We start from the raw sequence: 14,559 nt of genomic DNA, 5'->3' as shown, positions 1-14,559 counted from the left end.
TTTAGTTTGAAGAAAGTTTTAATGTATTCGTAATGTGATGGTTAAAACTTAATGAACAAAACTATTATTTAAACTCTAAAAAATATAAATATAAGGATAAATAGATATCCAGTAACTTTTCCACTGTCATGCATTTTTTAAATAAATTAATGAGAGACTCTATTGCCATATTGGTATTTACACCTGTATTTTTGACCTCTTCATCTCTTAAGTAATACCTCAAATAAACATAAATATATAGTATATACTCGTTAAATCATTTATAAATTCCACTTTAGCCGTTTCATGAAATCTTACTACATTTAACTTGACTAATTCTGCAAATTTCCCTGTTTTTGTCTCCATTATTATGCTTCTTAATAATTTTTTTTCTTAGAGCAACATTTTTTGCTCTGGGATGTTAATTTTTTACGTGCAGGTGCATCAGAGGCTCTGTGGAGTGCCTGCCAATATTTTTACCAAAGCATTGTAATATTTTTAATCATCATCAATCATAAAATAAAGAATCTTTAGCTGTTCCTAAATCTTTTCTTTAAGAGCGGTTATAATAAGTATTCAATATTAAAAAGTTATTTAACTAAATTTTATATGCAATCCTTTGAAAAATATTTAGGAAAACTTTTTGAACTTGCTAGTCCACTCTTCTTAAACAAAAAACAACAGGAAACCACTATTTCTATCATCTTTTATAAGTATGATAGTCAGGTCAATTCGTTTTTTATTTGTACCATGAGTTCCATCAACACATATTATGCATATATCAAGAATTAATATGCTTTTATTTTGTCTTCCACTATACTATTCATAAACCCTACAGCAAAGCCTTGTTGTTTTAATACTCCATGTCTTTCACCTAGGACAGACACCAATATATTAACAGCTGAATATATATAAGCACTACTTATATTACCGTAAATATTGACGTTCTTGTTTGAAAAAGACAGCATATTGTTTTCCTTTGTATTCCATTCATTTACTTTCATACGAATGGCTGTTATTTCATTCTGACTCCTAATTTTGTTAATGTTGTGTTTATATTCTTTTGTAGAGATTTCCTAATAGCCTTCGGACATATTACAAATAATAAATATCCTTTTATATTATACTCTTACGTATAATATAACAAAATAGAGTGTAACTTAACCTTAAATTATTAATAAAACTTACCAAATTTTTTGTTATCCATATATACACAATTCACAAAGAAAGATTATCAAATTAAATTCATAGTTATCCATATATGTTATTTTTTCTATTATTAATCAAAATTATCAGCCAATAAATTAAATCGTGCGCATGTGCGGTGTGAACAAATGAAATTTTGGCAGTGTCGACTTTTAGTGTCATCTATCAGAGTACGATGGGTGCCACAGAATATCCCATTCGAACTACAGCAGTGTATCTTTAAAAACTCTTACAATGTGTGACGGAGCGTTGAGTGTTTGAGTTGATTGCTAAATATATTGTAGAAGAGCATAAGGAAATGCTATGTTATAGAAACTATTTACGTAAAGTATTAATTTCAGTGTGCATTATTGCAAAAATATTTAAGCGGTATTGAACTTTAATTCTAGTTTCGTTTGCAATTTTATCCTGAATGTAAAAATTCCTGAACGACGCAAATTGGGACACTAAAACAATGAAAAAATATATTATACATACCCAGTCGGAGATCCGTCCTTATTGTAAAAGTCTGGCCGATTGTTATATAGAGCTTTTGCCAGTTGAACACTTTGAGTGGAGTTTTTGATAACTGATGATACTGGATTGGGTTGAAGATACTGCAGACATTATATGTGATCCTGCGACCGCTAACTAAAATAGTGACCAAGAAATGCTACCTAACCAAACCAAACTCAATGTTAGTGACGAGGCCAAGATCAAACAAATCAGTAAGCTTCAAACGAACCAAAAAACATTTGGAATTTACCTGAGAGGCTTGTTTTGAACATTTGAATATTTGTACCCGTAAAGAGCAACGGATCAAATTAACATATTGTTTGGAAACAACACTGAATTGGAGCAGGTAGCAATATATGATAACGATACGGCAATTTTATTATCTCACTACAATCCAATAGCAGCCAAAATGAACTACCGAATTTACTAGAGCCAAAATTTACTTACAGAACGTTCATCCTACGTAGCAACTCCCGCAAGCAGATCATGTTAAATATTTGGGAATAAATCTATATCGACGTTTATATTGGAAGAAACGTGTACTAATAACATTGAGAAATAGAGATGTAACTCAATATGAGACTCTGATGCAAAGTTTTACTTTGCCCAATATCCAGAGGGCGTCATAATTGGCCATTCAAGTAATTTGATTGGTCAGTTTAAATCTCCATTAGAGGCACATATAAGAAAAATATTTTACTATGAACACATTTGATTGGCTCATTAGTAATGTTCGGCACGTGAAAAAATGTTCTTTTTTTCCTGAAACAAATTTATGAAATAAAATTCAATTAAATATAAATCAAAATATAATAAGTAAAAATAAATAAATATTGCCGGCTTGGTGGCGCAGTGGTAAAGGCGATGGGACGGTCCCCCTGCTGTTGCGATAGCCGTGGGTTCGAATCCTGCTGGGGCATGGTCGTAAATTTACGTTTGTGATTGTTTAAAATTTGTGAATGTTCTTCGCAAGAGTGTAAAATCCGACAAGGAAAATGATCCCAGTTACGCCAATAACCAGGCTGGGTAAGGCCGGATGTCTTCTGGGATGATCTCTAAAGTTGGTCACTAGCCGGTCGGTAGGCTTAATGCTGAGGACCGTGGTTCGGAGCCCACGTTAAACTTTAGACCCAGTCCAGATAAACCCATAGTTGGTAAAAGAAGACTTTAAAATAATATATAATATAAAAAATAATCTATAACAATAAATAAATATAAATATATAAACTAAATGCATCTATAATATATTAATATTATATATATATATATATATATATATATATATATATATATATATATATATATATATATATATATATATATATATATATATAAAACCATAAGCAAAAAACTTTGGTACATTCCGTCTTTTCCTTTTCCATATTTGTTTAGTGACGTCAATTTAATAGGTACTTTTACCCAAAAGTATATAGCGCACATTGTTAGTACTTTTAATATTTTATCTGAAAGATCATTATGAAATATACAATTCAAGTCTTTTAAATTTACTTTTTTTAACATTTGACAAAAATGTTGTTATATTATCGACGTGGCAAAATCTGAACTGAACAAAATAAAAGAGATAGCTCAAATACATACTGACAGTAAAATGAAACAATTGTCTTGGAGTCTGGGGTACGAGATATTGTCTTGCCTCTATAAATTCTCAAATAAAGTCTCAATTTGAGGGTCTATTAATTTGTTCATAATTGTATGTAAACAAAAATCACAATTAATTTCTTTTAAAACTTTTGGAGTTTTACTAAATAACCTGAGATGTACATTACGGTATAACGTAAAACTTTGTTTGCTCTTATAGGAATATCTGGAACTGAAGTTACAGAGTCAAGTAATTAGTGGTAACGATGAGCAGAAATTAGGTATTAGCTGAATTAATACCAACTTTACCATTAGCTTCTAGATTTTGTTCAAATGTCGATGACACTTGCTTTGTTCGAACAACCTGGTTGTGGGACTGGAACAATGGGTATAGGCACTACAAATATAGTAAGACAGTTTAGAAATTAATGATAACAATTGAAATAAACAGAAATGTTTCTGACTCATTCAACTTACTTTCTGTATCATTTTTGATCCACTTCCATTTGTAGATATTCTGAGCTCGTCGAATTATTATTACCATCACCGAAGTGTTCATTAGTACTTAAAGGAAAGTTTAAATATATCACAAAATGTCTGTGACGCACCCGGTAACGCTCACAAATCTGTTTCATGTTTAACCCAACAAGTTTAGGATTTTTAATATTTTCTGTCCATTTATCGAAGATCGCCGGGTACTTTTTAACGGAAAATAATGATTCAAATACCGACTTGTATATACTAATAAAATAAAATAATAATTTAATTTATAAACGTTACAAAAAGCTGACCACATTGTTCTTTATATAAGACACATTGAAAATGGCGTACAAAATAAATAAATAAATTATAGAACGAAGTAAACCAACCAGATCCCGTTGCAGCTCTTAGCATATCGATTAAAACAAGTAATACGTTAAAAGTAGCGACATCTATATTAGATGTTGCGAAACATTTCCCCAAAATGTCCTATAATCTCTATTTTTCTATGACTGAACCAGATATATCGGTTCATAGGGCGTAAATTCAAATTATTTTGGATAATAAAATATTGCCGTATAAGTCACATCTTAGGGTTACTTAGGCGTTTGGTAACGAACTGTGGGCTACTACTAGCAAACAAGTCCAATATAGCCAATCTTCAGAGATTAAAAAACAAAGTAGTTTTACACAGAGTTCACACAGGAGGTGGCTACTACAGGAAAAGCAATCTTCGACATGTCATTGTATAATATAAATCTCATCAAACAGCTATTTCTTATCAATTGAGCAGATAGTGGAATGTTAAGAGTATAATAGTAATAAAAATTTCGTATAGTCGCCCATGAGAAATAACTTGGAGGATATGTTGTGACAGAACTGGAGCCTACCCAGGTAAAGGATTAAAGTTTCCTAATTAACTACTAAAAAGGAATTCCAATTAGGATGCGATGGATTAGGATTTAGGATTTAAGTTTAGAATTGAACACAATAATTTTTCTAAGAATCTGTTAAAGAATATAGGAACTTATTATTTCATCGGTGTAAGTTTGAAAGTGTTGGTTTTATTTTATAATTAGTGATTTTGTAACAGTAGGGAAATAATTTATAGGTAATCAAACAAATAATTCAAAGGTATGGTAGTTCAAATTCAGACAGAATCGATAGATCGTTATACATCCTTTAAATTTTGCTTAGTAAAGGTGTTCCTTGAGCGCATCCATTTTATCCTACTTCGTATTATCACTATAATGTTTTTTATAAAATAAAATTGAATCACAGTTCTTACTGTCCAATAATACTATCCAAAAAAAAATGAATAATTTCCATTTAACATGACAAAGACACATTTGTTTTTTTTTGAAAATATGAAAGCAGATTGGCATTGCCTTCCCTTGGAACTCATTGTGTATCGTTCTGATACTATTGTTAAGAAATATTGACCCCAGTTTCAATTTCTCCTGTGACAATTAAGAAGATTTTGATTGGCTCAATTCTTCAATATCGGGTGATGTTGAAGCCTTTTTCTGTTCTTCTTCCATACTGTCTTCATATTCGACTCCTAGTTCATAAATATGACGGAGAACAACTAAAATAGTATGTAGGGAAAATGTTATATCACTATAAATCTAACCAACATTGTTGATTAAATGTTGATAACATTCCAAAACTAAATATTCGGCATTAATCGTAACAAAATTACTATATACAAAATATTTATCGTTACGGTAGATAAAGTCATTTAAAATCATATACAAATAAACACTAATACTATATATTAAAATATTAGGAGGGTTTATCTGGACTGGAAATATTTTAGTAGAAATAAAAGTAGGAAATTTAAAAAATCAGTATACTAAGATCGTATCGATCGCCATATTAAACAATATCCATGAAATTGGGTAGAATAATGAAAAAAATACTATCATTATAATACTTTGCTAAACAAGACAAGTTCAAATAATAATTCTAAAGAGTACCCGACACACAATTGCCAGTTGGGTATATCGAAAATACTTTTAAACACAAATCAAATTTGTATCAATTGCAAACCTGCTGAAAAAAATTTATTATGATAATTTTTAGATGCAAATTCAGGGGTTCCAAAATTTTAAGTTTACATAGCTGATAGTAAACAATCCATACAAAAGTATTGGATTATATACATTTTTAAAAACATTTTAAAGTCTTCTTTTTACCAACGAGGGTTTATTTGGACTGGACCTACTGTTTAACGTGGGCTCCGAACGACGGTCCTCGGCATTAAGCCTACCGACGGGCGAGTAACCAACGTGAAATCATCCCAGAAGACAGCCGGTCTTACCCAGCTTGGCTACTGGCGTGACTGGGATCATTTTCCTTATCGGATATTACACTCTTCTCTAGGACAAATACAAATATTAAACGATAAGAAACATAAATTTACGATCATGTCCCAGCAGAATTCGAACCCGCGACTATCGCAACAGTAAGAGGACCGTCCTGTCGCCTATACCACTACGTCAAATAAGCGGCCCATTTAAAATCTAGAATAGGTTTGTAAATATCGAAAAACCCTAAATGTATATCTCTAAAACTGGAACTAATTGATGCTTTTTATGTCATATTTTTATTCAGCAGATAAATAGTTCTCTACCACTTGAATATTTCATTTGATTAGAAAACAAACATGCAAACAGGAGAAATTACACTAATAAAGAAATTAAAGGAATTACCCGTAATGAAAGTTAATAAAACATTATTACCTTCTCAGGTAATGGAATTTCTTTAGTATTATGATCAAAGCTTTGATAATTATTAAGCATCAAGTCGGAAATTGTTACCAGGTGCATCGTTATCGATAAATACGTATGTGGAACAATTAGTAATTCAGAAGCACTCTAGATTAACCGCGAATCCTATCTAAAAATATCCAACTAAAAAGTATTTCTTATTTTACGCGTATTGTAAATAATAATTTCGCGAACCGCGTCAATTATTCTATTACGTCAATAAATTCAACGCTATCTAGATTTGTACATTATAAAATAAAAATAATAAAATCCATCAGATAAAAGGCGAGTTAGCCCGAAGAGCATCGTATGTATTTATGATATGCCGTAGGTGCTAGTAAGTTAGTGAACTGAAAATATCCTTTTCTGTTTTGAAATTACTGTCTCGAAATAGTACAGAATAGCACGTAAATAAGTATTTCTGGTATTCCGATACCAGATATTTTTTCCTTAACGAGGCATTGTCATCGCGTGTGTGTTAGTGAAATTTTGGTCGTTTGTTGGTGAAACAAAAGAAACAGAATGCCAGGTACTGATACTGCGTTCTGTTCAGTCCGACAGATCATACAAGTTTTTGAAGCATTGAAGTGTACGTCGAAAGAACCAGTAGTGACTACAGAACCAATGGCAGATATACCGAGACCATTTGTTATTCCAATGTAAGTATCCGTATATATGTATATGTATGTGTAAGCCTTATGAAAAGTGTAGAGTTTAAACCAAAAACTTTCATTTTTTTAATTTAAAGATATATAGCACACTAATTATTATCTCATGATTGTTTTTGTTCTAAACTTAATTAACATTTGATGGATGCACTCCTACTGGTGGACTACAACCTCCGAATAAGTCCACTGTTCCTCACTGACTGTCAGTACCCTCCGATCTTTGTATATATCCTCTTATTGCCTCAACTTTATAATGCATACCATAGATCCACACTGGTTTCAAAATTTGCTTGTATAATAACAGTTTATTGTAGAGTATTAATTTGCATTGACGTCCAATCAATCACCATATAACAGAGGGGCTGGGAAGTCCCGGGCCTAACATATAGATGGCGTTAGTTTAATTGCATTCACTGCTTAAAATTACATGATATTATATTTATATGTTTGTGAGTTGTTGTTTTAAAAGTGACATTATTTTTGTTATTTTCAAAACAATGCATCAACAAAATTTCGTGTTTTATTTTATACTGCGTCTTGATGGGAAAAATACCTTTCAAACGAAGAAATGGCTTAAAAAGTGTTATAAGGATTCCGGTCCATCAGAAACAACAATAAAACTTTGGTTTGCTGACTTCCAACGTGGTCGTAGAGACACCGATACAGTGGATGTCCAAATGAGGTGGTAACACCAGAAAACATAAAAATATCCTCAAAATCGTTTTGAATGATCAAAAACTGAAGTTGCGTGAGCTAGCTAACATCATAAAGATATTAAAAGAACGTGTTGGTTTTCTATTGCATGAGCATTCGCCTATGAGAAAGCTCTGTTCCAATTGGGTGCAGCGTTTGCTCACTCTTGATGATTGATTCTGAGCAGTGTTTGGATGTATTTAAAAGTAACAAATCAGAATTTTTCATCGATATGTGACAATGGATGAAACATCGATCCATCACTTCACGCTGGAATCAACACGATCGTTACCTGAGCGGACAGCAACTGGTACGGCCTATTATGAAGAAAAAATAAAAGGAAAAGTGGTATCGATATGTTAGAGCGGCTCTTGATGGAGATTGTGTTGATGAATAATATCAATTTTGAACAAAAGAAAACGCGTTTTCTTTGTTAGGTCCGGAACTTTTCAGCCCATGTGTTATTTTGAGTCTCATATTAAGTGTTGCTCGTTTTTTTTTAATATGATTTTTCCACTTGAACTTGGCTTTCAGAGCCATGCCCAAGTAGCTGTGTTCAAAACTTTTCTAGCTTCCACACTATTTCGCTTTAAAGAAAAGAATTAGCAGTTTGTTCTACTTACTTTTTTGAACTGCACTGTTTTTACCCAGTTTACTGGTGTAACCTCTATGGTATGGTTTCCTAAGTTTCTTTAAGTATGCCTCCAAATTTAAATAATTTTTCAAGGACTAATTGACCTAATGCAGTTCGTGTTCTGATGGTCAGGGTTGGGCAGTATTTCAATTACTTATAATTAAAATGCGTAATTGAAATACAAATATACATTTGGTATTTATAATTCAATTAATTTTTATTAATTAACGTTGTAATGAGTATTCTGATGAAGATAAGCTCCAAAGCTTCCGTAAGCAAAATGACGACTTCTAAATTTGTCAATTTTTAAAATTGCCAACACGGCACCAGTACTGTAAGTTAAATTGTCAATTATCTTATCAATTCTTATTTTCGCTCTTAAACGGATATTTTCACGAAACTGCTGTGAATTAATTAAAACTAGTGAGCGCCCTGTGGCCGAAAGTCGACTACAATTTATTAAATTAATCATCTTCCTCTCACAATAGGGTAAAGAGACTAATTTAAAAATGATATATTATTGAAACTCGTTTTCACACTATTTCTCAAAATGCGATCAGAATTACATTTAATATATAACATTCAAAATTGAAATAATATATCTCTGTATATCAAATCATTTTTAAATGGCATTTAATAAAATCTAATTTTACAAGTATTAATAAGTGTGAATTACTACACCCCTTACGCCAAATTACAACAACATATCATATTTAAGATTATTTTCAGAACTGTAACAACTTCAGAGCATTAAAAATATAAGTGTACCTGGCCTTTCTTTACATTTATGTTATAAACATAAGTATGGAATAATAAATTAAGTAATACATGTTTGTGTATTAAAACAGAGACTACATGAATAAAACAATTGTGAAATTGATATTTAACTTAATTATTGAATGAAATGATATTAAAAAATACTATCGTTCTAAAAAATACTATACTAAAAATTGTATCGTTCTTTGCTTATTTATTCCAATCTTCGATCTCGACCTTGCAGACAGTTCATCTTTAATTTGTTTTCTATGACTTTCGTGTATCTACCACTTTCTCTTTGTCTTAGGTCCAATGTGGGAACTAACTATTGATGCACAAATTAAAGTATTTATTATCTGCAATTTTCGGTTAGTGCTTTGCTTAGAAAAGCATTTAGTAAGGAAGTTTGAAATGAATCACATGTCAATAGTACTAAAATTCACAGAAAAATATTTATAACCTTTACAATTACCTTTAGTACAATGATATACTATGTCTTCAGAATCATATCGATTACTATCAATCCAAGTACAATTTTTCTTAACTATTCTCTGTTTACTAGACAACAAATTAAATCAAAAGCTGATTTCGAAGATCTAAATATTTTATAGAGAAAGAGAACAGGCCATTCTTGTTATTCTCGAGTTTTTGTTGCAATGCAATTTTCATATATGTCGGGTTATTCATTGCATTGTTTTCTCTAGAAGAAAATTAAAATATAACTTTACGTGACCATACTATTCTTAATAGTTTTTTTTATCCACACTTGACATAACTCTTTAATACTTCTAACAATACGAAAATAACTGAAAGTAACACAAAATTTTAAATTCGACTGTTTACATTTAAATAACTTCATTTCATAATGTTTGAACAGATTCACTTTCGATTTTAATATCGTTTGAAATATATAATTTAAGAATTTGTCCACTGATGCCCTGCCGGCATTTTGCGCAATACAACGCTGCAAGATTTTCATAAAAAAAAAGAGGCTAGAGTCTAAAATATGTCTTTACATATTTTGTGTCACAGGTCTGACGGCTATTCCTGGTTGTTTGATTTGGGCGCATTTCGTTTTATTGATAGTATTTATTTGTAGCGCATATTAAGCAAAGATGTTTGGCAAAAAAATTCTTCCTCAATATAAGATTCAACCGTGCCAAATGTCACGTCTCCAGGGGGCAGCAGCCAAATTATCGCTAAGCCGATAAATATATAGAGATATTATTAGTACGAATACTACGAACACAAATACGAAGAGCTTATCATCTTTGAATGCTCTTCAGATATAAAAAATGTGTTCATACAATATAGCTTAAGTGTATACTTATCAGTCCCTGTCTTCTTCAGCGGATTTTATTCATTTCCCATCAAAAGGCTGCCTGTCTAGTCTAATAGTTCATTTTAAAATCTAGTGATCATGAAAATAAATTCTTGTTTTACCGCTGAATAAGATGGGCTGGATTAGTTCTATTCTATTTATATAACATAATACCTGATTGTATTATGTAATTTGTATTTTGTATTTTAAGTAAATATACGAGGAGGAATCAAATACGAACGGTAATTTTACTATTTAGCTTAGCACGTAATTCCAATCCAGAGGATTCGATGTTCGAGTGTTCTTTGGTTTATGAAGTGGAGGGAAACAGATGTTGGAAACATCCGTGTTGTTGGATGGTTTATCATAGTTAGTTGGACGCTGATCGCCGCTTAAAGATTGAAGAAATTTCATGAGAATTAGGTATCAACTATGAAAGTGTTCAATCCACCATCACTAATCAAATTGGCGTCGGACAAATTTGTGCTCGTTGAGTTCCAAGGTTGTTGACCGAGAAATAAAAAAATTGTATATTTTGTTTTATAATCAAATAGGAATTAAAAATATTTTGTAATTTTTATTTTAATTAAAGTAAAGCATGTAATAGCGAAGGTCTATTGGTGCTTAGAAATCTGAAATTGCAAGCTTTCTGTCGAAGTTCCAGTAGACAATATTACCATAGTTTACAGGAACATCAGTCTATCTTTCTTGCCCAAATTTTAATACTTATGGCAGGAATCTGCCAACTAGTTTTTATAATTTTTATTGGAAATATTTTTAAAATTATAGTCTGGTGACAGTTGCTTATGCCTACCCCATATGAAGAGTATTATCTTACTACCAAACCACCTTTTTCGTGCCTTACAGAGTGCATAATTTAACTGTATATTATATTTTAGCACAAATACAGTGGTTTGCCTGGGATTCTAATAAAAATACATTTAAATATATTTCAAAAACTTGGAAATAGTAGTTTGAGTGGGCTGTAAACCTGAATTGTACTTGCGTTGAGTCTTCGTATAGCAGAACTTAAGAGTTAACTGTGATTAAATTAACTCTATTTTAAATGTGATTTTAGACTGGAAGAAAGAAATCCCTAAATTTAAGTTAGAAGCTTATTAAGAGCACTAACCCATATAGTGAATATTTCGATGTATTTTGTAGGTTTTCAAATAGTTCAATTAAATGGTATTAGGTGAAGTATGTGTAGTGCGATATTATTATTATATTTTTAAAATTTCTTTAAATTTTACAGTTACTAATAATGACGACCTATATCTGTCATAGATATTTTTCAACAATTTTCTCTATGTGTTCCGGTAATGGCATTGATATGTGTTGAGTTTTTAAATATTATAGAGAACATATTTCTAGAAACACTTGGTAAGAAATATAAAATATTTTTGATAAATAAGATTTATATTTCAGTATTAACAAACATAATTTTTAAAGAATATTTGTCGCTAGTTCTTAGAATCGTACTTTCTAAAGATTTTCCTTGAAATTGTTGTTGATTTTTCTCTTCTAAATTTATCATGAAATAACATAAGCATTGATTGATTTATAGGCTGTTTTTATTTTTGTATTCTTGCTATATATTTTTAGATTTAGCAACTCGAGCTCTACGTATGGGTGTTTATGCAAAGTTGAATCTCTTCCTGTAATACTTTAGTGGTTGTTTATGGGCTGTATAGCTTGGGATAGGGTCTTGTTGAAATTATGTGTCATCCACATCAATAGCATCTAATTTAGGCAAATAAAATGTCGAGATAGCGGACACCAATTACTGCTTGTTCAGTTTAATTTTCCATAGGTCCAATGATGTCTCTAATCATTTGACCTCCAACCCTCCAATTTTTCGATAGCATTTTTGTAATACGATTTGTCATTTGCTTCAAAATAGGCCTCAGTTTCGGCGATCACCTCTTCATTCGACGCAAATTTTTTCCCAACAAGCATTCTTTTGAGGTCTGAGAACAGGAAATAGTCGTTTCGTTTTCACTGACTTGTCACACGGTGCATTGTCTTGGTAAAGCAGCACTTCCTTTTTCTTCAAATGCTGCCAGTTTTCGGCGATTTCGTCCTTCAAGCGGTCCAATAACGTTATGTAATTGTCGGTTTGTTGACGGTCCTTCCTTTTTCAAGGCAGTCAATGAAAAGTATTCCATGCGCATCCCAAAATATAGATGCCATAACCTTACCAGCCGACTGATGCATTTTTCCACGCTTTGGAACGGGTTCATGGTGTGCAGTCCACTCGGATGACTGTGGATTGGACTTCGGATTGAAATGATGGTGCCGTCCACTGTCACATATTGATGCATATTTTATCAATACGCGAAATTACTTTTTTTCACATGTTTTTTCACAATTACAGAAGTTATTTCACTTAAAATGCTATAATTCACAAACTAATCATCCGACAGCCGTCAAATTTATACAGCCATCTTTTGAGGGTTAGGGCTAACTAAAAACATACGGATTTAATTTATTAACTTAATTAGCATTTGATAGGTGTACTCAAACGGGTACACTCCACATAGGTTGGTTTTTTTAAAAGTTTCTTGTCTCTTGTCCACTGTCGCCGAGCAGTTGTAGTACTTTTTTATGGTTTGCTCGATGTCTCTGATTTATGTCGCAATGTCTTTTAGGGAACCGTATAACTTCTTTTCTAACCGTTGATACATTATAGTTTTGTCGACGTCCTTATTTCTTATATACCATGGGGCGTTAACAATGTTATGAAAAACTTTGTTTTGGTAATTTTGGGTCATGTTATTATTATATTTCTTTGTGCAACATCATATTTTAACACCGCAAATCCACGCTAGCTTCAATATTTGCTTGTATGATAGTAGTTTATTGTGGGTTGGTAATTTGCATTGTCATCCAAGCAACCATTATATTGTTATCATAGTGACCTCTTTGAAAACCCCATGATTAAATTTCAACGTTAGGCAGAACCATTAAAGTGAAAGTGATCAACAACACATCATTTTAGTTATACTATTAATTCAATATATCCTACTTCTTTTAAAGGTGCTTTAAAGTTCGCCGATTATTTGCCGTTCTTAAGCCAGTTCTTAACATTTTCAGTCGGCCAGACCACTTATTTCTTTCTATTTTTATTTGTAAAGTAATTCATAATAAATGGCATTTTTTTTCTTATCGCTGTTGTCAAATATAAAATCCTTACAGTTATTATTCAGTAATTATACTTAATAAACTTAAATATTATTATTTATATAGCAATTGGGATTAATTTCAAGCATCCACTTGACCAATGGCGATTTTAACAATTCTACCAGAGCTTCAATATGTAATCTCAAACGTTCAGTGACTTTGATGAAAAAATCTGATGATGAAAATATGATGAAAATTACCTTTTGTAATCTTCATATTCAAAGCGGAATTAATTTTGACTGAATATATGAATACCCTATATTTTTGTACCTAGAATGTTTTATAAACTGTAAAAGGCGCAATAGTACGGTTTTAATATAAAAAATATTATATATAATAAATATATATATATATATATATATATATATATATATATATTTATATATTATATATTATAATTTAATTATATATAATAAATTTAATTCATTTATTAATAACAGTAACTTAAGATTAGCTTTGTTCTCAATGAGTTAGGCATAAAATTCATTCCTAATATAAAATGATATATAATAATATTAAGATAAGAGTGTGCTATTTGATTATTATAATATGTAGAATATAAATATAGCAAATAATCAGTAACTAAAAATATACACTTTTATTTTGGTTAAGGAATCGATGATGCATAATATTGATACAATTCTAGGACAGTGTTTTGCATATATCGAGGATTCGTCATGTTAATACGATATTGTCATATTAAGCATATTATATTATTGTTCTGTGACTAAGAATTGGCATTGACCTGTTGGAAATCGTTTCGGAGATATCACC

The 14,559-nt window shown here is 31.1% G+C and overlaps 1 protein-coding gene across 1 annotated transcript in view; it reads left to right on the top strand.

Moving 5' to 3' along the window:
• Positions 1–7,021: 7,021 nt before the first annotated feature.
• LOC143200520 (uncharacterized) overlaps positions 7,022–14,559 on the top strand; it is a 76,118-nt gene continuing 68,580 nt past the window's right edge. Inside the window, exon 1 of the mRNA XM_076410958.1 lies at positions 7,022–7,189. Within this exon, the coding sequence (XP_076267073.1) occupies positions 7,053–7,189 (137 nt within the window). The 5' untranslated portion in view covers positions 7,022–7,052. The remainder of the gene's footprint in view (positions 7,190–14,559) is intronic.

This window comes from Rhynchophorus ferrugineus, unplaced genomic scaffold (assembly GCF_030347505.1).
Source record: "Rhynchophorus ferrugineus isolate W39M unplaced genomic scaffold, kcgeb_rfMv2 rfM8, whole genome shotgun sequence".
Taxonomy (NCBI): Eukaryota; Metazoa; Arthropoda; class Insecta; order Coleoptera; family Curculionidae; genus Rhynchophorus; species Rhynchophorus ferrugineus.
The sequence above is the reverse complement of the archived record's forward strand: the minus strand, read 5'-3'. Positions and strand labels throughout refer to the sequence as shown.